Source organism: Pygoscelis adeliae, unplaced genomic scaffold (genome assembly GCF_000699105.1).
Source record: "Pygoscelis adeliae isolate BGI_AS28 unplaced genomic scaffold, ASM69910v1 Scaffold71, whole genome shotgun sequence".
Lineage (NCBI taxonomy): Eukaryota > Metazoa > Chordata > Aves > Sphenisciformes > Spheniscidae > Pygoscelis > Pygoscelis adeliae.
Genome location: NW_008824356.1, coordinates 2,967,604 through 2,992,253, shown reverse-complemented (window position 1 = coordinate 2,992,253; position 24,650 = coordinate 2,967,604). Strand labels below are relative to the sequence as shown.

The 24,650-nt window shown below is 37.3% G+C and overlaps 1 protein-coding gene across 1 annotated transcript in view; it reads left to right on the top strand.

The window, feature by feature from the left end:
• The window catches only part of RALGAPA1 (Ral GTPase activating protein, alpha subunit 1 (catalytic)), a 125,015-nt gene that overhangs the window by 47,526 nt on the left and 52,839 nt on the right, over positions 1–24,650 (top strand). Inside the window, exons 21-32 of the mRNA XM_009319372.1 lie at positions 1,349–1,501; positions 3,038–3,231; positions 3,356–3,454; positions 3,563–3,718; positions 5,204–5,332; positions 6,326–6,451; positions 7,679–7,737; positions 11,464–11,572; positions 18,821–18,931; positions 19,854–19,922; positions 21,746–21,880; positions 22,633–22,816. Of these exons, the coding sequence (XP_009317647.1) occupies positions 1,349–1,501; positions 3,038–3,231; positions 3,356–3,454; positions 3,563–3,718; positions 5,204–5,332; positions 6,326–6,451; positions 7,679–7,737; positions 11,464–11,572; positions 18,821–18,931; positions 19,854–19,922; positions 21,746–21,880; positions 22,633–22,816 (1,524 nt within the window). The remainder of the gene's footprint in view (positions 1–1,348; positions 1,502–3,037; positions 3,232–3,355; positions 3,455–3,562; positions 3,719–5,203; positions 5,333–6,325; positions 6,452–7,678; positions 7,738–11,463; positions 11,573–18,820; positions 18,932–19,853; positions 19,923–21,745; positions 21,881–22,632; positions 22,817–24,650) is intronic.

The following is a 24,650-nucleotide window of genomic DNA, read 5'->3' as shown; positions in this document are numbered from 1 at the left end:
ACTTAATGAGCAGAGTGGAAGAGAAGTAGGAAAAGATTTCTCTGAGCATCTTTTAAGTGTGTATTTTACATTATCTTCGTGAGCATGTGGAAAACGAGCGATCAGTAGCGAGAGGAGAGTATCATTACCTGTTGAGTGAAATAGTAGTCTGTGTATGAAGCAGTAGCGTCCGTCCCTCCTGCATAGAGGTGTTGATTTAAATTGATGGTAAAAGCTTCATTGCCTTTGCCATTTAAAACAGATAGAGACCTTTGCAGTTTAACAATGTAATTAAGTTTGTTTACCACAATTTCTGTTCTGATATTTGACACTGACATTTTCTGTCAAGTTCTCTAAACCATTTGTGCTCTTTGCAAGAAAAAACACTTTGCAGCCAATAATTGGGGAAAATTACTGTTTTAAAAGGCTCGCTTTTTCATTGCTGTCCCTAAAGTTCAGTTTATCTCTAATACTGAACTTCACACATATATTTTTGGGTCCCAGTTACATTTATCTAAGAGTTAAAATAGGTTTGAATTCTTCCATTTTAACATGTGCTGATGTGCAGGGAAGTATGTGGTGAATATCTGTTCTCTTTTTTCCTGCCATCTGACTGTTCTGGCCGAACTCAGCTTTTTATAAGGATCTTTAGGCAACTTCCGGAAGTGAAACTAAGGTAGTGCAGAAGAAAAATACAAGTACCTACTTCCTCTCCACAGATCTCTCAGTAGAGGAGACCAAATAGTTGCCTAGAGAGGTTGCTCAGTGGTGATCGTGGAAAAATGCCTTTGCAGCACTGCCATTCAAACACTGGTATTTTCCTGTCTTAGAGGAAATAACGTTCCTCTGAGTATACCAAACTCTCCCTCCATATGGATTTTCTCAGCCCAATCAGCAGATAAACATCAAAGATTGTCAGTTACTGGTTTAAGCTTTTATATTTTGTAAGTTAACTTGCATGCATCCATAAACCTGGAAGAGCAGATGTTTCAGGAAAATTTCTGCTTAAACACTTTGCCGGAGAGAAATATAGGTGAGGGAACGTGGAGAGAAATTTGACTGGTTCAGAACACTGAAAGCGCTGCAGAAAAAACACATTTAAAATTATTTGGGCCTAAAATAGAGCTCTGTTAATCCATTTACGTATCTGATTTTGATGTTCATCTTTCAGCTTTCCTGCATGTAATTTGTTTTCTTTCAGAGCACCATTCACAGGGAGATCTGCTTACAGTTTTTATATCTTTTCTTGGCCCGATTTGATATATAAAAGTAGCTCAGTTTTCTTTTAATGCTATGTTTAGACAACATTTCAGTAGCTCAAGAAAATAGAAAAGGCTTTTAAGGTAACTGTTAAAAATTGCATTTGCAGGCTCTGAAAGTGCTTCTCCAATCCAATCTGCTCTTGGATCCCGATCACAGACACCCTCTCCTGCCACTCTTCATGCAGATCATATTGAGCAGAAGGATCTGCAGCTGGATGAGAAGCTCCACCACTCTGTTTTACAGACGCCAGATGACCTAGGCAATATCTGGAATAGAAAATACAAACCTGTTCTTTCTTTCTTTCGAATGCAATATAGTGAAGTAGCTAGTATCACATTAGTTGTAAACAATCCTGTACAAGGCTATTTCGTCTGCACTTTTAAAAATATTTAATTACAGTGATTTCCTTTAAAAGCAAACAAAACCCTTTTGCATTTTATCTTACATTTCATTGGAATTATTAGCAGTGGATTAATAGTCCACACATTTATAATTGTTCTTTTTGATGCTTAGAGTCGTGGCAGTTTAATCTAGTATGTGGCCCTGCCATGGACTGTTTTATCATTGAAGTACAAATAATAAGACATAATTTTAAAGTAATGTTATAATTTCTCCTTGGAAGTTTGGTTCTTTTCCCTTTCATATTTAAACAAGTTTATGATTACTTCAACTATCTTGGCTATTGAATTCTAGGATACATTCACTTTATAAATATGAAGTTTCCATTTCTCCCATATTTGGTCTCATGGAAACAGAAGAGTGTCTGATGTATATTTCAGACCCTTTTCCTTTAAGTAGCCTACTGATGGACAGAAATATAATCGTTTTGCTTTGTACTTTGAAATCTACAGCTTAGAAACCATTAGTGTCTCTACCACAGTGGTCCAGATCTTCAAAAGAAGAGACTATGTGATTAGGCTGAATTCAGATTTAATTTTGATTTTGTATGTCTGTGGGAGCTGCGAGATTTTCAGAAGATCTCAGCAAATTCTGGTGCTGAGGCGTTGTGAAAATCCATCTGAGAGGGGCAGAAAGGAGATTCTGCATGCCCACTGCTTTAAAACTGTGGCTCCTTAGCTAGTTTAGTGTGGCTGTTTAGCTAGTTAAGTGTGAGCTGAGTAGACTTTAGCCATCGGAATCTATCAAAGTTTTCTTTGTATGGACAAACTAGATTAATCATCTTCTGCCTAAAAAAGATTGTTCATTCGTATAACACTGATGTGTAGAGAGAGCTAGGTGAGAGAGTGTGGTGCTAGGTTACTGAATGTTGCCTCTCCACTCATACAAACTTACTGCTTAAAGAACAGCAGCCAGAGACAAGTTTACTCACCTTTCTCTTCAATTTGCAATAAAATACATTCCTAGTAGATTCAAAGGAAAATTGTCTTTCTATTTTATTGGGAAAAATTAAAAGTTGAAATGTAATTCTACTTGGAAGCAGGCAAGTGGAGTTCTGCAGATTCAATGACTCCAAAAAATTTAAGACAGGACTTAAAAAAAGGAGCGGCCTTACTAGGTCCATCAGATCCATATTAGGGCTTCAGTAGTGACCTTAAATGTTATTTATGGAAAGAATATAAGAAACAGGACAATTCTTCCTCTACAGAGTTTGATAATAGACATATAGTTAAACATATCCAGCGTTGAGGTGGCTGAATGGGTAAGAAATACCTTACTCTGAAAGCCTGATCTTTTTTTCCTTTGGTTTTAAGAAAAGTATGTGTGTAATAGTTATATCAGAACTTTTCTTTTTCTGGAGAGGTAGATGTCACTATACTTTTTTCTTCCATTACAGAAGCTAGTGAATTCCCCTCAGAATGTTGCAGCGTGATGGCTGGGGGAACGCTTACAGGATGGCACGCAGATGTTGCTACTGTGATGTGGAGGCGAATGCTAGGAATTTTGGGAGATGTCAACAGCATCATGGATCCAGAGATTCATGCCCAGGTTTTTGATTACCTGTGTGAACTGTGGCAGAATCTGGCCAAGGTAAAAGAACTGAACCTCTTCTCCAGCCTGACCTGATAGGGCAGGATTTTCAGAAGGAAAAAAACACCACCTTATATACTTCCCTTAAATATTTATCTTTTTGTTTTGTTTTCAATAATTGCAGATAAGAGACAATCTTGGTATTTCAACAGATAACCTAACTTCACCATCTCCACCAGTTTTAATTCCACCACTGAGAATTCTAACACCTTGGCTGTTCAAGGTAAATTTGAGCACTAAGCAGTGAAGCGGAAATAAGTTTATGTAGGTGCGGAAGTGTTTAATGTAATTTTTTGATTTATGAATAATAAATATCGTTCTAAAACTGTAGGCAACAATGCTGACTGATAAATACAAACAAGGAAAGCTACATGCTTATAAACTGATTTGTAAGACAATGAAGCGAAGACAAGATGTTTCTCCAAACAGGGATTTTTTAACTCATTTCTACAATATAATGCACTGTGGACTTCTTCATGTTGATCAAGTAAGTTTAATTACAAAATTCAGGTTAATATAAATATTATAACTAAAAATAAAATTGTTTTATGAAAAATACTGAATGGATTTTCAGCTGAGTAATTTAACTTTGTCTTTGAAAATAGTTATGTGACTGATACTTTTTCTAAACTTCGTTAAACGGCCCTCATGTTCTTGGTTGTAATCAGAAATGCTTTTTTGTAGTCCATTCCAAGCAAATACAAGGGCGGAAAAGGTACTCTTTCATTTTTTACTGATTTTATGTTACAGATTGAAGCATGCAAGAAAGTGAAGGAAGCAGATCTCTCTAAGGTCTACTGTTCTTCTTACTTGCTCCCTGATGCAACAGTTTAGCTAGTGGAAAAGTAAATTGTGCTCACTGCGTTGGAGTAGTTTACTTCTACAGCAAGTATAGGAACCAGCAAACTGAGACATACTGAGTGTATCTAATCAGTGGGAGTAGATCTTTTTCATAGGTTTTAATATGAACAAGTCTGAAAATACTGTATGGCTTAAACAGTCTTTTTAAAGGCTTGCGTCAGAAATGTGAAAAAGTTGTTTTTGTGAACTTTTTTGAGGAGCAGTTAGAGGCATAGGGAGATCAAAGGTTCAAACAACCCTGTTTTCATTAACTGGGCAAAATAGAACTAGTCCAAAATTATTCCACAGATGGCTATGGATAGGACAGATCTCCAGTTTCTGTCCTCTAACAACCAGTTTACACTGCTTTTCTTGCTGATTGCAAATCTTCCTATAACATATTGCCATTTAGTTGGATATCACTGTTATTGGAGAATTATTCAAAGGAGGAAGAGGGTTATGGTTTTTGCCTATCTGTGAACTTGGGATGTTTTTTAATAATTAAAACATTTTATACTTTTTCCAATACTTTTGAAGAAATTGCATCACGTACATTAATTTTAAAAACTGCTTCACTAAGTCTACAAGAACGTAATGTGCTTTGTTGAATAACCACATACCAGAAATGTTACAAAACACTTTATTATAATTCTTTCTTTATATTTTAGTTCCATATGGATATATGTAAGAGGCTAATACCTTTTTTAAAGTTATAGTCAGGTGATACTTGTTGGAGAGGATTAAAGATGATGTTAAGAAGGTCTAATAGCTGGTTATCTCACTATATCTCTTCTGTACATATTTTAATGAATGGTTAATCACTTACAGAACTCTTAAAAGCTAAATGTAAATGAATATAAGATGTGACCGGGTACCGACCTCGTACAATAGTGTCCAAGGTTAAATTGATATATAAAGTATACCACAGTTTACTTATATTAATATGAGTATACTTAAGGAATTTATCTTTTTACGCTACTCTTCACTCAGTAATGAATGCCTTAATTGCCACAATGAATTTGCTTTCTTGCATTTTTACTTTCTACCTTTGGTAAATAGCTGCCTTTTTTTCATTCATTGTCCATCTTGTTGATACTCTTCTTTTTCTTTTTTTCCCTTTTCCTTCTGCAAGGATATTGTCAATACAATCATCAAGCACTGCTCTCCTCAGTTCTTTTCGCTTGGTTTGCCTGGTGCCACCATGCTTATTATGGATTTCATTGTAGCGGCAGGAAGAGTGGCTGCTTCTTCTTTCCTCAATGTAAGTATTCCTCAGTTAATTCTCATTTATGTGCAAGTGGAAAGGATTTGAGAGAAAACTGGGCGGTATTTTTCCTTGACTAGCTTGTTAACTTGACCCCAGAATTCAATGTAATGGTTAGCAAATATAGATACTGTCAGTGGTTTATTGTAGAACACTACACATGCAAGTACTCTCCAGAAAATATGTGAAGAATGCAAAAATTACTGTTGAAGCAGAGAATCTTCATTTACTTCAGAGTTCTCGGAATTGTGACTGCCATTTATTTGTGCTTTAAAATGTTTTAAAATAAATGTCCATTTTGACTGTACCTTCATTTTAAAAGTATATTTATTCCTCCATATCTCTGCTATGCAATGACTTTGATAATCAAGCTTGAGAACTCAAATCTGCTAGCGTTTGCACTATTTGGATGTATTTCTGATATTGTTACCCAGGCAACTTCAGCCTTATATAGTAATACTGATATGATTACCTAGGTGCTCTTGGCCTTGCATGACTGTACTCCCTCAAAGCTCCCCAATACTCCTCTCCAACTGTCTGTGAGTTTTGACTGTTTCTCACGTCATTCCCCCTTTAACCAACTGTGAAATCCAGCCTCCCTCAAGGTACTATCTGAAGCCTCTGTCAGCTTCTTACACTGTTACCTGTCATGTCCAGCAATGCTTCATGTCATGTCCAGTAGTTTTCCACATCCTGTTCAACTAGCTGAACCTAAGACCCGAGCCTAGTTAGCAGCACAGTCATTTGTCTGTAGTCCTAACAATTCCTCTGCTTCCTTTTGACCATCTTGGAAAATGGGAACATGGGGTATGCATGAATAGCAATCCATGGGGCTGTGGTCTCGGTTTGCTCAGCTCTGCAGAATTTGCAGAAGGAGAAAGGAAATAGCTGTGTAGAGTTTCAGCCATTGTTCTCTTTTAAGGCAGCTAGAAATGTTAGCTTCCTGATTGCAGTAAGAATATATATTTCTCCCCACTTTTTTTCTTTTAGGCACCAAGAGTTGAAGCACAAGTTCTTTTAGGATCTCTAGTCTGTTTTCCCAATTTATATCATGAACTACCAGCTCTTCACCCAAACATTCCTGACATTGCTGTATCTCAGTTTACGGATGTTAAGGTAGGAATTTTAAGAATATTTGGATGGTATTCAGCTACCAAGTATATGTTTAATATGAGGTTGTTTCAGGAAATATTAACTAAAATTTTAAGAGTGTAAAATTTTTCAGAAATCATTTCAAATAGATTATAAGGCTCAAGATCCCATAAAATCTTGTCGAACTTCATACTACTAAACATACTTTAAATAAAGTGTTTTCATATGTTTGTAAAAGAAAATGATGTGTTAGCTCACCTTTTCAAGCCTACTCTCATTATGGCTCTCTGCAGTCTCACAGATTGAATCAGCTGAGAAGGAGAAGATTAGGAGGTTCAAGATACATTATTTAATTTATTGAGAATTCACAACTGGTGAAATCTGCCTGTGTTCCTAGGGGCTTTAGAAAACCTCTGTACATCAGTATGTTCTTTTAGACAAAAAGCAAAGATTAACGGAGACCTTATCCTCCCTATCATAACGCAGAGTGGGGTAGTGTGCCAGTATACTGAAACCAGGCAGAGCTCAGTTCGTGTGTTTAAATGCTGTATGTGTGTCAGGTATGATCACTATGTCTAAGAAAGACTCCCCGTAAGTTTCCAAACTGTTTCAATTTAGAGAGAGACAATGGCTTGGAAGCTGCTTTACACCTTGCTCCCTTTTGGGGACTGATACTGAATTCCTTCTTTCTCATTTTTAATGCATAATGGCTATTTACTTGAGCTTTATTGAGAGCAACCTACAGCTTTACGGACATTTCACTGCAGTTGAGTCAGAATTCTTCTTGACTTCATTCTTAAGGCACTGTAGTCACTTGTTCTGCAACTACTTCCAAAGACTTTTTAAATCAATATAATTTTGGAGGGGAAAAATTTGCTTGTTTAAACCTCAAAGTGATAGATACTTTCTGTAATACCCTTCAGGGCTATTCACAGAAGCTAGCTTTAGGGAGGCTTTTTTTTTTCCCTCCCCCTTGATATTTTATGGAAATGTATTGGCAAGAATTGGATAAATGGGTAATCAGCAGAAATTAGGACAGTAACCTGTGGGATATTCTTGGGGTAGCACAATAATGAACATCTAGGGCAGGCTAGAAGCTTGGAGTAGTGGTAAGCAAACAATCCATGACCACAAACCTAGAGACTCAGCTAAACAACATGCCTGTGTGTTCTATAATAAAATTGTAATTTTCTGATACTTCATGTCATGGAGATATTGGTAAATCAGTGAACATTTTCCTCTTTGTTTTAGGAACTCATAATTAAAACTGTGTTAAGTTCAGCAAGAGAGGAGCCATCTGGTCCTGCACGGTAGGTCATACAAAAAGAGCTTCTAAATTAATAGATTCTTTTCTTTATTATACTGTTTTGAGTTGGATATATTGAAAAGCTTAAAGTAAAAGTTTGTATGTATTTTGTTCATGGTTTTCTTTACCACTATCAAAACTGTGGTCTACCATGTGAATGTGAAATTGTTCGTAAATAGAGATAGTAACAGAACAGACTTTTTTTGTCAGGACAAATGCTGGTCTAGCCCAGTATCCTTTCTCTGATAGTGGCTGATAGAAAAGGGTGTTAATATGGGTAAGAATATAAGCTCTATGCCCTCCTAGCCTGGTGCTCAGCTCAAGGATTTTCTGTACCTAGAGAGGCATTTTTGAGTTTGATTAAGGACAAGATTACTTATGAGGGAGGTATGGTTATTTTTTATTAGACCACATGATTTAATTTGAAAAACAGAAATAATCCAAGGTACATGAGCCTTTCTTTACAGTATGGAAAAGAAGCAGAAGATACTGAACTACCCAGCATTAAACTGGGAATGATTGCTCTGATGCTTAAACCTAAGCATCTTCATCAGATGGAGAACTTCAAAGGAGAAGATAGTTACCAGTTTTCTTTTCTATTTCTTAATTTGCTTAGGATTTTGTTCCTCCTTACCCATCCCCTGAGGCTTTCAGTTATAGAGTCCTGTGAATGGGATTGGAACAGGAATCTGTAATGCCTACCAAGGAAGAGCACGCTTGTGTGCCTTGTCTGTTTGGGTGGAGTGTCTATATATGCTCAACTAATAAATTGTTACTTAACAAATGCAAGATACTAGAACAACATGCCTGAAAAATGTTATGGAAAGATCAGTTCATTGAACCTTAAAATGTTTTGCTGGAAAACGAAGAGCAGTTTTCATCAGCCTACTTACCTGTTCTTCACCTGAGCTGGTAATCTCTCTCAACACAGGGGAAGGAAGGAATGTTCTGAGATAATTTTAATTTAATTTTTCATCTTCTTATGCAAAACTGAGTTCTAAAAAGCCTAACACTCTCCACTTTGCTTTTGAAAAAGGTGATTTAAATCCATTTGGTTCAGAACATTATTACTGATCCTGTGGCGCTGAAGCACACAGCATTAATGTCTTTGGTTCTGGCAGTGTGTCTGGGAAGAGGAAGGGAACATTCTGCATGTGCCCATATCCTGTCCGGCTGTGAGGGTGTGTATGTAGGAGCAGAGGCACATGTGCATGCCCAGCCTTTCAGAGAGCTGAGTTACGCTACCCCCAAAATGCAAAGTTGGACTACTGTGTGTAATAACATTAAATGAAGATTAAAAAGGAATAGATTTCCGATGTCTCTTTGGGTTGCCTGTGCCCCTCTCCTTCTTCTGGGAGAGAGATGGGTATGTCTTCGCTGTGAGGATAATGATATTCCCACAGCTCCTGAAGCTTGACTGCCTCACTGGCCAGTGGCAGTTTATCCACTGTCTCTTTTGGGAATAACCTCTCTGATACCATCTGCTTCACAGCAGTACGGAGTTCACGTGGGTTACTATCAGAGGTCATATTTGAGATCTGCATTATGATTTTGCCATGTCAGCTCAGCCACTGGTAGAGGCTTAATCATCTTTGCAGTTTCCTAGGAGAGAACTTAGATTTCTTGGAACTTAGGTACGTAGCTCTGTATATCTCTAGCAAGTCTGAGTGCTGTTAGTTACCCAAGTTATACATCTCTATTCTTTATCTCTTCCACAGAGGGTCGATGTTTTGCGTTTCATTACATACTTGACCCAACCGAGCTTCAGGGAAGTCAGTTATCTGAAATATGTTCTACTCTCATATCTCCATCTATAAAGATTAATAACTGTATTAATCAAATTCCTCTCCTGCTGCTAACAGTCTGAAAAAGAAGTGATAGGTTGATGAGCTCGGTGTTCATCTCTTCTTCTGCTTGTGCTGTTAAGGCTGTGATTCTTTAATAACAACATTGTAGCCGCATAACTACAGTTTTTCAGAGACTACTCTGAATAATGATAGTGAAACTGGTGTTCTTGGTAGAAACCTCACAGACTCCTGGATATTTTGCACATCAGTATGTCATCAGACGTGGAGTGGATCTCAGTAGTATAAAGAAAACCTTAAATAGTAACACGGACTTAGAGCTGTCTACTCTTCTATACACTAAAGGTGTTTTTTCTGAGTCAGCTTACACAAACTGTCTACATTTATTGTTTATTCTATGTTCTTATTTTCTTTTGTTCAAAAAGGATTGAAACACATACTGTGGAAATAGCAGAAGAGTAGACAGGGAAGGGACCAGGAGTACTTCTGTAAGCTCTCCCTCCTCTGAGGCTGGAGTGTGTTTAAAACATTCCTGGCAGTAGCATGCCTAAATGGTCCTGAAAATTTTCTCAAAGAAGAAAGTTACAAAAATCCTAGACAGACTGTTCCAATACTTATCTAATTTTTACACTCAGGTTGTTTGTATGACCAGTATATAGGAGAAATCTTTTCTACTGGAAATTAAACTCTTCAGTGACTTACTGCATGTCAGAAGATTTCTTATAATTTCCTTCCTTAATTGTGATCTAGACTCAGTACGCCCTTCAACTTTTCTTCCATATGTAATATTCCCCAAAGCTGTTTATTATTTTTGTCACTTTTTTCCTAGACTCCCTCAAGCTTGTCTTTATTCTTAAATTCTATTAATCAAAATGTTATGGAGGCAGTCTTGCAATTGAGATTTCAGTGACAGTGTACAAAACAAGGTGGTTTGACATCTTATTTACACTATCACTTAGAACTAATTCCAAGATGTATTTTTGCTGCCTGTTAGCAGTTTCATGATTCTGTGTAGCCTTAAAATCCTTTTTCTACAGCACAGGCTTCATAGCCACTTCTGTTTCTGTTTCTATTCTAGCATATGATTTTTCCTTCCCAGATGTAGTGCTTTGCAGTTCCCATGACCAGCTTGTCCATTTTGGACTGCTCTCCAATTTTATCCAGAGGATTTTGAATTGTGAAGTTGTTTCTAAAATATTTGCAACCTGTGTTCTTGAAGATAATTACTAATGGTTCAGAGATTGCTTAAGCTAGCTCCTTAACATTTCTGAACAAATTTCATCCATCTCTGCTGATTTGAGCACATCTATCTAAATACTCTTTACCTTTACGCTCCTTTTCCATTTCCTGATTTTAAATGAAGAAACAACAAAAGTTGAAGTATTTAATCACAATATGTATACTGTCTCTAGCATTCATTTACCCCTCCTCTATTCATCTTTGTTTATTGTCAATCTAAAAAAATGTAAATATCTATGAACGAATAACATTCCCCTCTCTTGTCTCTGTGTCCCAGAAGCTCTAAACAAATATGAGGAAACTCTCATGTTGGGGAGGAGGAACCTCCCACCAGAATTTTTACTTTGTCTTAAGAAAATATATATGAAATTCCCATACATTGATTTCAGGTAGTATTTTTAATCCAAAAAGCACATAGATATGCAGGAATTCTTGACGTCTTTTGGATTTTTCAGTTGCTCAGAAGGGTGCTTCCTTTGTCCTTTCCTGTGCCTTCACCAGGGTACTTACTTGGGATTTCTTTCTCATTTTTAAATGTTACAGCATTACAAAGGTTTTTGTGTAGTTCTTTTCGAAATATTAAAATCGTGTTTATTAGATTTTAGCGAGACATATCATGAATCATAAAAGTTGCACATTCTTATAGCGTGTTTCTCGACAACTTGTTCTCCAACATTGTTTTGCAGATGTGTTGCTCTTTGCAGTCTTGGTATTTGGATCTGTGAGGAGCTAGTTCATGAATCACATCATCCTCAGATCAAGGAAGCATTGAATGTGATTTGTGTTTCTTTAAAGGTGAGAGACAAACACTTTTACCATGTATATTGCCTTTATGTGTAAAGATACTTCGCCTTTTCAAAGTCGTGATCACATTTTGGCATCCTTACTTCACAGTCTCATTTTCAATCCTTACAAAAGACTGAATTCAGTTTAACTGGTGAATCTCTGAACTCTGTCAAAAGAGATCTTTACCCTTATTTAAGTCTGAAGGAAATGGTGTGCTAGGAAATAAGATAGTGGACCCCTATCTTAATATATATCATTAGCCACTTCACTCTAACCTCTACCCTTTGGAGCATAGTAGTTTATCCATCATCCCAGCTTTCATAAAGAGTCCTTGCAATTCATGTTTCAGTAAAACTGCTACTGGCTTTGTCTGACTTTGTCCAGCCATACCCCTTCCCACATACTGGACCCAAGCTTCCAGCAGGGTTATCTGCATCTGTTTGTAACTAGACCTAGGAGCCTGTGGTGGATTAACCTTGGGTAAGGGCCAAACTCCCACCCAGCCGCTCACTCACTCCCCCTCCTCAACACGACAGGGGGAGAAAAGAGGATGAAAAATCTTGTGGGTCAAGATGAAGACAGAGAGATTGATTACCAGCTACCATCAAGGGCAAAACAGATCTGACTTGGGGAAATTAATTTAATTTATTGCCAGTTACAATAATTTGGGCAGTGAGAAACAAAGACAAAATTTAAAACCCCACCTTTCCCTGCCCTCCCCCTTTCCCAGGCTCAACTTCACTCCTTCGTTCCCAACTCCTCTGCTTCCTCCTGCCCCCTCCCAAGTAGTGCAGAGAGGATGGGGAATTAGGGTCGGTCCATAACAGTTCCTCTCTCCACTCCTTCCTCCCTGTTCCAGTGTGGGTCGTTCCACTGGCAGCAGTCCTTCAGGATAAGCCTGCTCCAGCGTGGGCTGTCTGTGGACTGTAGTTCCCTCAGGAGATATCCAATGCTGCAGTGTGGGGTACTCCTCGGCTGCAGTGTGGATATCTCTGCCGGCGTGGTCTTTTCCATAGGCTGCAGGGGAATATCTGCTCCAGCACCTGGAGCACCTCCTCCCCCTCCTCCTTCTCTGACCTTCGTGTTCACCTGCTGTTTCTCATTCCCTTTTTTTTTTTTCTTCTCTGCCTGTGTGGCGTCTTTGCCCTTTCTTAAATATGTTTTCACAAAGGTGCCACGCACTTGGCAGATGTGCTCAGCTGTGTCCTGTGGTGGGTCTGTTGCAGAGCTGGCTGGAACCTCCTGTGTCTGGCATGGGGCAGCCCTTAGCCTCTTCTCACAGAGATCCCCCCTGTAGCCCCTCCATTACCAAAACCTTGCCATGTGCACCCAGTACAGATCCATACAAAGACTCTGGAGTACAGAAGTGTCGGAGTCTTTCCTTCTCCAGCATTTGTGTCTCCTGCCTAGGCTAGCCATGGATGCCAAGGGAAGTCTCATTCCTCACTAATTGGCATCCTGGGTTCCCCAGCTCTGATTAATAGTACTCTTAAAGCCTCCATGGTACATTCTCCTGACACATTGCAAAAGGGAAAGGCCCAGGTAGAGAGGAAACTGGAAGGGATCCCAGTTTTGGGAGCCATCTGCCATCATATGCAAAAAGCCTGTCCCAAGCCAAGTTGCTGCCTTGTAGGCTGCCAGGCTGAGTGGAGCATCCAGTGTAAGAGGGGGACAGGGGAAAAAGTGGGAAGATGACAAATGCAAAGGCCAAGCAGAAGTTTCCCAAAGCTTCTCATGCTTCTTGCTCACCTGCCCTCTTCTTGCCCCCACCAACCAAATCCCATTAACCCCATATCCTCACTACATTCTGTGCCTGTTCACTTCTGACTTCGAGAGCCATTGTGTTATGCAGTGTTGCTTCTCAGCCCTGGCCAGATATTTAGTGATGTAGAGTACTTATGCTGCATGCCTGGAAGCACTGGAGGATGTTTGATTTCCTGTGGCAAAGGGCTCTATGCTCCTTCCAGGACATGTCATTCAGGCCAGTACCTGTTAGAAAAAATCTGAATCCAAAGACAGGTCAAGAGTTGCCATCAAAGTTTATGTTAATAAACTATCTGTTGAAAGGGAATAATGAGAATTCTGATTTTGGTGAGAAGTAAAGAGCACCTGTTTTTATGGCTATCATTAAAATTTATTTCCCGTTTTTTATGAAGCATGCTGCAAAACTGGGTAATTTTACAGTTTTTCAGAAGGATTTAACTTTTCCTTTTTAACAGGTGTGGTGGGTTGGCCCCAGCTAGCAGCCAAATGCTCATCCAGACGCTTGCTCACTCACCCACCCCAAGCAGGAGGGGGGAGAACATAGGAAGAACAGCAGTGGGTCCCTGGCCCCTTTCCACAGAGGCCACCCCTGCAGCCCCCTGCTACCAAAACCTTCCCACCTACACCCAATACAATGGTTCTGAAACTAATTTGTAAGATAAAACTTTAGAGTCTCTGGTAGTCACCATGCAATTCTGTATAAACAGCTTCACGTTAAGTTCTTGAAATCTAGGATGATTTACTGTTGTGGTATTTGCTGTTCTGATTGAATCTGTTAAACATAGCTATTTGCACAGTGATTCTCACCCAGAAATGTAGCTTGCTCAGATATAGCTAGTTCATTGTGGTGCAACACCTATAAAATGCTTCTGAATAGAAGGGATTTTATGACATTTGTCTGCCTTTCCTTTTGTGAATGACAGTTTTCACTATTCTGAAACTAGTCTCACTGGATTTCAGCTCTGGTCATGAGATTTTGTATTGGTGGTAGTATATCAACAGTATATTCCTTTCATCATCTCTGTTAAAAAGCTGCACTTCTTCGGCTTTTTTTTTTTTTTTGCTTAATGAGTGTTTTTGTTTTCCTACTTTTTGCAAATCTTTCATATTTGTTCAAATTTTATGGAATAATTAGAATATTATTAAAAACATATTATTTTCTAGCGTTTTGCAAACTTGCATGTTCATGAACAATATCTTCAACTTTTTAAATATGTCCCAATTTATTTTCAGAACCTTTCTACGTGCTATTTGTTTACATCAAAATTCAATGAATAGTCTTTCTGTATATACACATTGGTAAAAATCGGGGTGTACACTTGTTACACGTGGTTTGTGTCAGATGTTGTGAACTAACTCTTCAGCAATGGGAATCTGAAAAGTATCTTAGCAAATCAGCTGATCACATCCTGTGAAGCAGGATTTGAGTCTACGTCTAAAATGAGTAGCTGCAGGGCTTTTAGTATTAGACTCTAAATTGCAATTTCCTGTTTTGTAAAATCACATTCATCCTTTGCAGATTCACTAATACTCTCTTCCAGGGTTTTCCCCTTGCTTTTTAATATCCCTTAACTAGTGCATTTTATCAAGTTCCTGTGCAAGTTTGGTATTAGGCAAATGATGCTGGTTTTATGTTACTTCTGCAATTTATCAAAGTTTAAACTATTTTTAATCCTGACATTCACTGTGATTTCTCTTATTTTTCTTTGACGTATTTATTAAACCAATTATTTGTATCTCATTTATATTAAACATAATTACGTCTTGAATGAGAAGACAAAGATATTTATATTTCTACTTTGCTTTGGTTTGTGTTGGCAAGAGCATCCAGAGCATGTTGGCTTTTCTCCTGTTCTGAGCATAAAGTTTAATTATGAAATGAAAAGTTCATAAATATATCATGGGAGAAACAAATTAGCTCTAATTTGTTACCAAAGCAATCTCTGGCTTCCAAATAGTCGGAGATTTGAACTCCCAGAATGGATTATTTTCTTATTTTCAGGAGAAATTAATGGATAGGGAGCTGTAGTCCTAGTCCAGCTTACTGATAAGTACAATTGGCCAAATAACATTGACTAGAAATGTTAGCAACAGTTATATGCCTATTTCTGAAATACAGAAGCACGCTCAGAACTGCAGTTCAGCAGCTCACTCTGAATATAGCTAGCACTTCTCCCAGCAGTGTGGCAATACTGCTGTATCTGTGTTAACCTCTGCTGAAGTCCGAGCCCAGAGGATCCTAACCAGCCATCCAGACCCCTGCTTCTCATCTTTATATTATGCTCCCCTCAAAAATGCTGCAGATACATCACAAAACTATGTTGTGCAGGCTTAGTTGAATGAGTGACAAAAGTAGGTTATTTGCAAGTATGGACAAGGTTAAACTACTAATGTAACATCCAGAAAGCAATGGAACCCTTGCAAAGATGAGAAGTATGTCAAGACTACCCTTCCGAGAAAAACCCTGAGAGTTAGGTACCAGGCAGAGTGCCAGGTCATTGAAAGCTTTTTTTTTTTCCCCATCGAGTAACTTTTAAAAAATTTATGCCCACAATTACACTACTATATATAAAATCATATCAAAGTAGTGAATTCTTATGCTTTATAACCTCTAGCATTTTCCTGAGGTAAAGAACGGCTAGTGAAATGTTGGTGGCATCGCACAGCTTTGTGCCACCTCTGAAGGCTCTCGGAAGAGAAGTCAGAACAAAGCAGCTGACTTGAAAGGGGTGAATTGTTTTGCTATCTAGCATAAACCCAGTGTTGCTGCTTGAGTTTAGGAAAATGTCCTTCCAGGACACACAGCTATAATTGTCTGTTCTAAAGTGTCTGTACATTCTTTTGAAATGTGATATATTGACCACGCTGGCACAGATTTCTGAAGTAGATGAAGGGTTTGATCTGTTTGCGCCAATCCCTGTATTCTTGATCAAAACTTCCTACCTGGTACTCTTCCCAGGAAAAAGAAAATTTGAGTGCACAAGATTTGAATTTTAGTCATATTCATTACTTTATACCCTTCAGTCTTTTGTTTCCTTTCTTAAATTAAAAAAAAATATTAAAACATTATCTTCAACCAGAGAACAGAAAGAGCTTAATTAATTTGCATAAACCAGCAGTGGAAATCATTCACTCATCTTCATTTTAAAGCCTGATGATCTTCTTTTTAAAAAAATAAATGAAAAGAAGAAAATGCTCCCTGTTTTTAAGTAGTGAACAGCTGATTATTCAAAGACTCTGAAAAGCCTCCAGGCCTTTTTCTCAGGTAATTTTTTTCTTAGATTCAGTGATCTGGATACTCCGTATTAAGCTACTCTGGATTGTCCACCCTTTTGTCCTCTCCAGTGACTTTGGGGTTTTCCTGCAAGCTTGTAAGGATGTTTCCAGCAACCTGGATTTGATCTCAAGTTCTGTAATCAAATTGTTATGCTTTCAATTTTATTTAATTTTTTTTTGGTTGTCACTCAAGCTTGAACGCTAGAATCTGTACCCTGCTTACTGTGCTCCTACAGTGTACATTCACAGCATGGAGAGAGACTGTCTCATGAGGGATAAAAAATAATGGTGTTCCTGTTATAAGCTCTGGGAAGACTTGCAGATGTAAGATGTCTGCCATGTTTTAGTTAAAAGCCGACAGTAGTGTGAAACTGCGTCCACTGAGAAACAGGGAAGGTCAGAACAAGAATTAACTACCCTGTGTACTCTGGTTTCCGTCTCTGTGGCTGACTTGTAAGACCCATTCATAGTCTTTCTTTATGCTTACATAGATACCACAAATAAAAAATGCTAGTTAAAGCTTCATACTCCATACTTTTGCTTATACTTGTACTTTTAATGTTCTTTTCAAGACCTTAAATGTAAAAAATGATAGCTCTGCTTTGATAAGAAGCTGGCCCGGGGCAGAGTTTTCTTCCAGTGCATTTTCCACCTTTAAATTTTTGCCATTCAAAAATTGTATTCTGAAATCCTTAATTTTCTGTTCAGGCTTCATTGCCCAGGCATTTCAGCTATCTTAAAGCACTTTTTTTTTTTTTTTTTTTTTTTAAGGTTTGTGAGATATACCCTTCCCTGAAAGGTTACTAGAACTGGACTGATTAAGAAAACAGTCTAAGAAGCCAAGAAATTAAATCTAAGTATTTATAGATATATTTTTATATAATATATTTTTGTATAATAAGTATTACCCTTATCTGAGTTCAGAGGTAGACATTTAGCCACCTTGCGGCACACACCCGTGACAGCTTCACTGCTAAGTAAAGTGAGATTAAAACATGTAAACTACTTTTTTAGTCTTTTAGTACTGCAGGAATTCTGATGTCACTCATCTTCCTTGGAGAAACAGAACGGGATTTTTCATTCTTAAAGCATGAATTACCTAATTGTTTTCTGAGTGATTTGAGATTCTTCAGTATTATGGTTTGGAATACTTGTTTTCAGTAAAGACAGAGTGTTTTCTTGAATAAGAATGTATTTGAAATCCTTCCCTTGGGGCTGTTGCATGTTATTTTTAATTCTGTGTAGTTTCTGCTGTCTTTTGAAGTCTGTAGTTTTGCTGCGCTAATAACCATTTTGCCCAGATTTGTCTTTAGCTCAGATTTGTAGGATTTTCATGTCCTAGATGAATAAAATTCACTTGTAAAATTCTCTTTGTGCTTGTTGTTTGGTGCACAGCTTAATGTTTTAAGGCAAGTGCAATGAAGGAAGAAGCCTCGATTGCGTCCTGTGCATTAACAATTTAGCGAAATGTATCCCTGTCTCTTCATGTCTTTGTTTTCCCACTTAGGAGTGTAGGCCAGCATGTGCATCCACTCCCAAAGCTGGGGTGTAATTGCACAAATGCATTCACTTTTGCCTTGACCAGCACAGTAACTTAAACATTTTAGTAACTGTTGAAGGCAGGCTCCAGTGCAGCAATGTCTTCCTGCCTTTAAAAGATAACAGAGGAAAGAGGAATTAAGCGCAGAAGCCGAGGTGCGTTCATTTCCATTCAGACAAGTGCCGTACACAGCAGTCACTAGCAAATACACAACAGTTGGTCTCACTATTAGTACTAGATCATGCATTTTGGATAGACGGCTGTTCACCTGCCTTGGTTCTCAACAAAGACCTCTGATTTAAGAATTGGATCCTTGTTTTTTTGCAGTGATGCGTTAATAATCATTAAGGTAACAAGAAATGAATTTGTTCTTCCTGACTTCATGACACTGTACGAACCAGTCTGAAGTTAGTTAGGAGACTTCTCTCCCCTTTCCCTCATTGCGTGCAGCTTCCTGATTGTCTGTCCCAAACCTTTGATGTTAGCTGCCAACATGTGGTTATGACTAGAAAATAATTCCTTTTAAATTTTGTAAAATTTAATTCTGTTCCTCTGATAAATAGGTACATAAGGAACTATATGTATAAAACCATCACGAAATTCCTGACCACCTTACCACCTAACATACCATTATGTGAAATGTAGTAATGGTTACTGGGTTGTGTTCTCTTTTCTAGTTTCCAAATAAAACAGTAGCCCAAGTTGCCTGCAGTATGCTGAACATGCTGATACATTATGTACATAGACTTCAAGTGTATCAAGCTGATTCACCTTTAAGAATTATTCAAGTAAGTAATTTTCAAAAATTTCAAAATTTTAATTCTTTTAAATGTAACAGTATTTCACTGAAATTAAAATACCAGAATATTGACAAGTATGTTTCACAAAATGTTAAATTAGTAGAAACATAATCTTACTGAACATTAATTGTGTGGGTTCACATTGCACTTACTTGCTGACTCCAATATTAGCATGTAAAATGGCTATATCATGCTTCTTTTTTCTCCAATACAACTCTGACATTATTTACATGAGAATGTCAATAAAGTGTGATTTTTTAATATTAAATATCTTCAAATACGTTTAAGTTTAGTGAGAAAGTGATTACTTAAAATACAGATCTGCAGTTGTATTTTGCATATCCATATGCAAAGCACTTTGCATTAAAGTGTTTCAGTATAAAGCAAAAATAATTATTTTGAATACACTTTAAATAACAAGGAAGTAGACGATGGCCTCTGTGAGTCTGAACCACAGAGAAAAGATAGAGGTCTCCCAGGTAACCAGAAAGAGAATTGTGTGGAAGCTTCTTAAGAGGTATAGCAAGCGTTTTTCTAGTAGTTCTAAGAAATAATGGAGCTCAAATAGCCCCGTACACAAACCCACATCAGGCTCCTTCCTGCACCCTACAAGTGTGTTGAATCACGTTCTCTTCCTGCCTGAATATTTGGAGTAGCTGTGTAATTTCATTGTCCATAATGCACCTACGTCAGTCAAGCAGAACGTATTCCTTCCATGTCTTCTGCAAAATTCAATTAAAAGGATTTTATTTAAAAAAAAAAAAGTGGCAAGGAATACTGTAATTTGTTTCAAAATAACTTTAGTAGAATTTAACCATGAATCTAGTATTGTGTCACATTTACCTGCTTAAAAATTTATTTTAAATAATTAAATTGTATTTTTAAAGAAATTATGCTATCTTTTCCCCAGATTCTGATAGCAACTATTACCTATCTGCTACCCAGTACGGAAGCTTCCTCTTATGAACAGGACAAAAGGGTAAACATTTTTCATTTTTTTTTCATGTGTCAGTTTAATGGCAAAGATGCGTGATGTAACATTGTTACAAAATTTAAGCTGTGCCTTAAAGTAGGGATTCAGCTCTTCAAGTGTAATACAGCATAGTCTTCTCAGAATTCCAGCAATATTCTTTATGCAAGTGAATTTCTGAAGTTTTTGTAGGAAAATATGCATTTAAAATTAATTGAGATTGATCGTTTTCAATAATTAGAAAGTTGTCTTTTTCCTTATCCTCAGTGAATTTACAAGCACAGAAAGTAATGTAGACTTTTCAAACTTGTCTTATAGCGAAAATATATTCTCAGCTTGTAAAGACCACCTTTCAAAATATTTATAAGATTATGATTTTTTGCACTTCCTATTTTAAGTACATTCTTGAACAAGATAGCCTGTAATCTTCAGATTAATTTGATTGTCATCCTTCAAAACGATTGCTATCTTTTTGTATTTTCAGTGGGCCTGAGTCCCCTAGCTAAGGCGGGCTCCTTCTTCACCTGATACTCGCAGTAGTACTTCTGCCTCCTGAAAGCTGTATCTCTTCTGAATTATTTGGCTTTGCTCTAGGACTGTGGGACACAGTGGCCATTTAAATTTGAGCACTTTGGTGCAGTTTGTCGCTGGCAGCTCTGTCGTTCTGGGCCACCTATTCCCATGGGAGCTGGCATTCATGGCAGGCTCATTTTGGCCTCCAGAGCTCCATTTTGCCTCTCCTCTTCGCTTGCGAGGAGGCAGTGGCTGTTGTAGGCTCTAGCAGTATGCCAAGCTAGTCACCTTTCCACTTGAGATGCTTCCCATAAGCCAGTAAGTTTCCCCATGAACTAATGCTGATCATTGTACATGAAATATCATATCAAAAGTTGGCTTACCTAGTTTGACAACTTAGTCCTAATGGGTTTCTTAAAAATTGGTTTAATATAAAAATACTCAGAGCCTTTCATCATTAGGTTTATTATATGGTGCCTCTGAGAGACAAACTTGTAATGTGTTATGTGAAATGAGTATGATGTTTATATGTCATTTATTAGCAACTTAGTTAAGTGGATTTTCTTTGAAAGACTTTCATTTAACTTGGGAAATATTTCAGAGAATCTTGCAGCTATTTATCTGAATTGTTTCCTCTTTCACAGCTAAGTTTTAAAAATTAAAAATAATTATTTGAAGCCAGTAAGTTATTAATAATTTGGTGTGTATGTGTGTCTTAATTTAATTCTGTTCTACAGTCTTTAAAAACATCCCCTAGAGGGAGTTGGTTCTTTTGCTGACCGAGTAGCCTACAATACAGAAAACAGTTGGATTTCTTTCAGATGATACCTGGTGCTGCATAGCGTTATTGACATGTTGTGAAGGAAATTCTGTGTTATTTATAAAGCATTAAATGCAGCTGAAATAGTTCAGTTTTGTGTAATCCTTGATTCACTTTACAGTGAGATTTATGCGCAGAATGGTGCATCAGCCTTAATTTGTACCTGTGTAATCTGTCATTTTAAAAACAGCACCCTACAAATCAATTTTGAAAAATCATGGACATCCTTTTAAGCACAGTATCTGGTCACAGACTTACCATGATGAGAAACTGTTGTATGGATGGTCTTTGTTAAATATCTCGGTAGCCAAAGCTTTTACTGACGCCTTAGGTTTTGAAGATACAGTGGCTTTTAAACAAGCATGACCTGCCATTACTGCAGCAGGCTGACTCTACTGAATTAAGGAAAGAAAGTAAAACAGAGAAGTAAAATACAGTGATAAATGTGAAGTAGCAGGTGCTGGTTTAATTGATTTGTAATTGAAAGTGTTTGTTCCAGTTGGTGGTTTCTTTACTTCTGTGCTTATTGGATTGGATAATGGCCTTGCCATTAAAGACCTTGCTGCAGCCTCTTCACACTACAGGAGCAGAAAATGATAAGACTGAAAGATCCGTTCTTAATTGTATTTATAAGGTACCTGTTTCTTTACTCACTAAAAGAGAATTTCTATGTATGGAGGCAGTGTCAGTTTTCATGGAAATGAAGACAGAACTTTTTTGTAAGCTGACCTCCGTTCTACTGCTGAAATGTGGCGTGCTGTATTAGTTCTTGTACGCGTTACTGTAACTGCTTGATCTTTGGTATATTTGGAATTCTTAATTTTGTCTTATGTTTTGTGACATTTAACCAAGTTACTTTTTGTATGTCATACCGATAGCGGACATTTGTGTTGTAGAAGACCAGCTATACATTTAAGACAGACGAGGAAGTAGCTTTTTTATACCAAGCAATTTTATTTAGCAATAAGCAAAGTAAAAAGCACCAAGTTATAATTGCTGTCTGTAGGGACACAGAACAAAGATAGGTGTTTTTTTTTGCAAGGGAAGGGGATTAAAACCTCCAGCAGCTTAGACCTAGCATATGTAATTAAAGAAGATAGGAGATCTAAAAATAAAGGTAGCTTAGTGATTTGTTTTAAATTTTGTTTCTTGTTTCTTTATTGTTAAATTCCACTTCAGTGTAGACGTTGTTTTAACAATTTTCTTTGCAGACCAGGTTTTGCTTCTGTTAACACCAAGCATCTAAAATTTTCCAACATTGTGTCCTGCCTACCTGGTTCTAACAAATCAATTTAAAAATGTAAATAAAAATAAACTTCATTTCATATAAAACTATCAAGTAGAAATTTCAGTAGTTAATGTCATGAAATTCCTTTTTTGTTCTAGGTTCTGCATGGATGTGTCTATGGATCTCAGTGTTTTAGCAACCCTAAATATTTTCCTCTAAGCCTTTCTGATTTGGCATGTGTGGATTACGATCCTTTTATGCATTTAGAAAGCTTGAAGGAACCAGAACCACTGCATTCGCCAGACTCGGAGAGGTCTTCTAAACTTCAGCCAGTCACTGAAGGTTTGTCAAATTGCCTAAATACATTTTCTTTCAAAAAGATTTTATCTTGGTTTCCAGTATTGAAGTGTTTGTCTAAAGCATAAGTTTTAAATTATACCTAGACACTAGGTAAGAACCATTAGTATGGAATGAGCTAACATAATTTTGAGCAATTACTATGCAATTAACTGAAATTATCTTCTGAACAACATGAAGATCGATTTGATATGGATTCTTCTGTTCTCTGTGTATCAGCAAAAGTGTTAAGTACTACAACATGGATAAATGTTGCTTTTCATTTTACTTTCAGTAAATTAATCTATTTTTTCTTAATTTTGCTCCTTTTTCTAAGAATATTTTGGATTTTTTTTCCAATCTGAGCTTGCAATATTGAAAGCTCCCTCTGAATTTTTTTTAACCTATCATAATTTGTTGTCAATCTGTTTATACTGTTTAAAACCACAGTTATCTAAAAAGAGAGAAATTTTATCTCATCTGCTTAGAACCTTAAGAGACCTGGGAATTAACGTTTTCTTCAGAACTTGAAAATAAAAATAAAGAATCAAGAAACTAGGCTATGGAGGAGTAGCATATATTATGCAGTGTATCTGGTAAATATCAAGCAGCTACATTGGGAAGAAAATTGAAAAAGATGAGATTAATACTGATACCAGAAACTCTGTGTAGTGCTATTCTCCCTCCATATTAAGTTGTTCCATTTAGGCTTCCTTAAAGGTATTAAGAACCAGATAAATGCAGTAGCTCTTTGTAGCAGCTGTGTGCTAACAGCAGGTGATTTTGTGGTCTGTAGTGACTACGTGCTGTTTTTTATGTAGAGAAAATGGCTAATCATTGTGCCCTTGTCTAAGGCATGCTTCATCATCCTCAAGTACTTTTTTGGCCAAAGAATTCTAAACATAGAGCTGTCCTCTAATAAGCTCAGTATTGGATTGAACAAGTCTGATTTGAGAACTATTGGCAGGAGGAGCTGTAATTATTAAATTTACTGAAGAATGAAGCAAGGTACTATAGTTGGCTTTTTGTCAAATGGCTGTGGTCTTATTAGTAAAAAGTAATCATCTGCTGGGTCAGAATGAAAGAGGCTTCGAAGGATTCATTCTGTCCTAATTACAGTCTCACCTATACATATTATGTAAAGCTAATATTTAAAGCATTTGCCAAAATTAACTTCCACTGCATGTTCTATTACAGTGTAGTGAATTGTAGTAGCTTTTTATGCCTGGCACCTTTTGTATTCTGTAATAATCTGTAATTATGGGTTAGCAGCAAATGCCATGTGGCTTGTTTAATCTGACAATCTGAAAAGACAACCCTGAATAGATTTCTCTTTAAATGAATGTAGTTGCACAAAGCCTTAGCATCGATATCTTCATTTTGCGTTTCTATACGTGATCTATTCTTTTATGATTTCTTGTTAAATTTCTAAATAAAAGTAATTTCAGATGTTCCTGTCATCTCTCCAGATGACTTAAGGAAGTCCCATATGTTTTTAAAGTTTCAGGGCTCTGGAATTGTAAGTCAGATCATGAAATTTAATTGGCAAACTACAGCATTATAATGCAACCCTGGTCTTGCAACCTTGGCACTTCTAGTCCACATTGCCAGGCAGAGAATAAAATTGGCAGTGCTTAACCGATCGCACAGCATCTGTTCTCCCTGGCATTGTTGGAGGAGTGAGAGGAGTGAAGTTAGTGGATAACAACCAGTCTGGGACTCAATCAAGACAGGGGGTCAATTAGTGTGAGCTAGCAGCAGAGCAGCATGCCAATGGGTCAATCTCTTTTTTAGTAGAGTAAAAGTGCTATCATGATATCTTTTTTGAAAGAATGCAAAT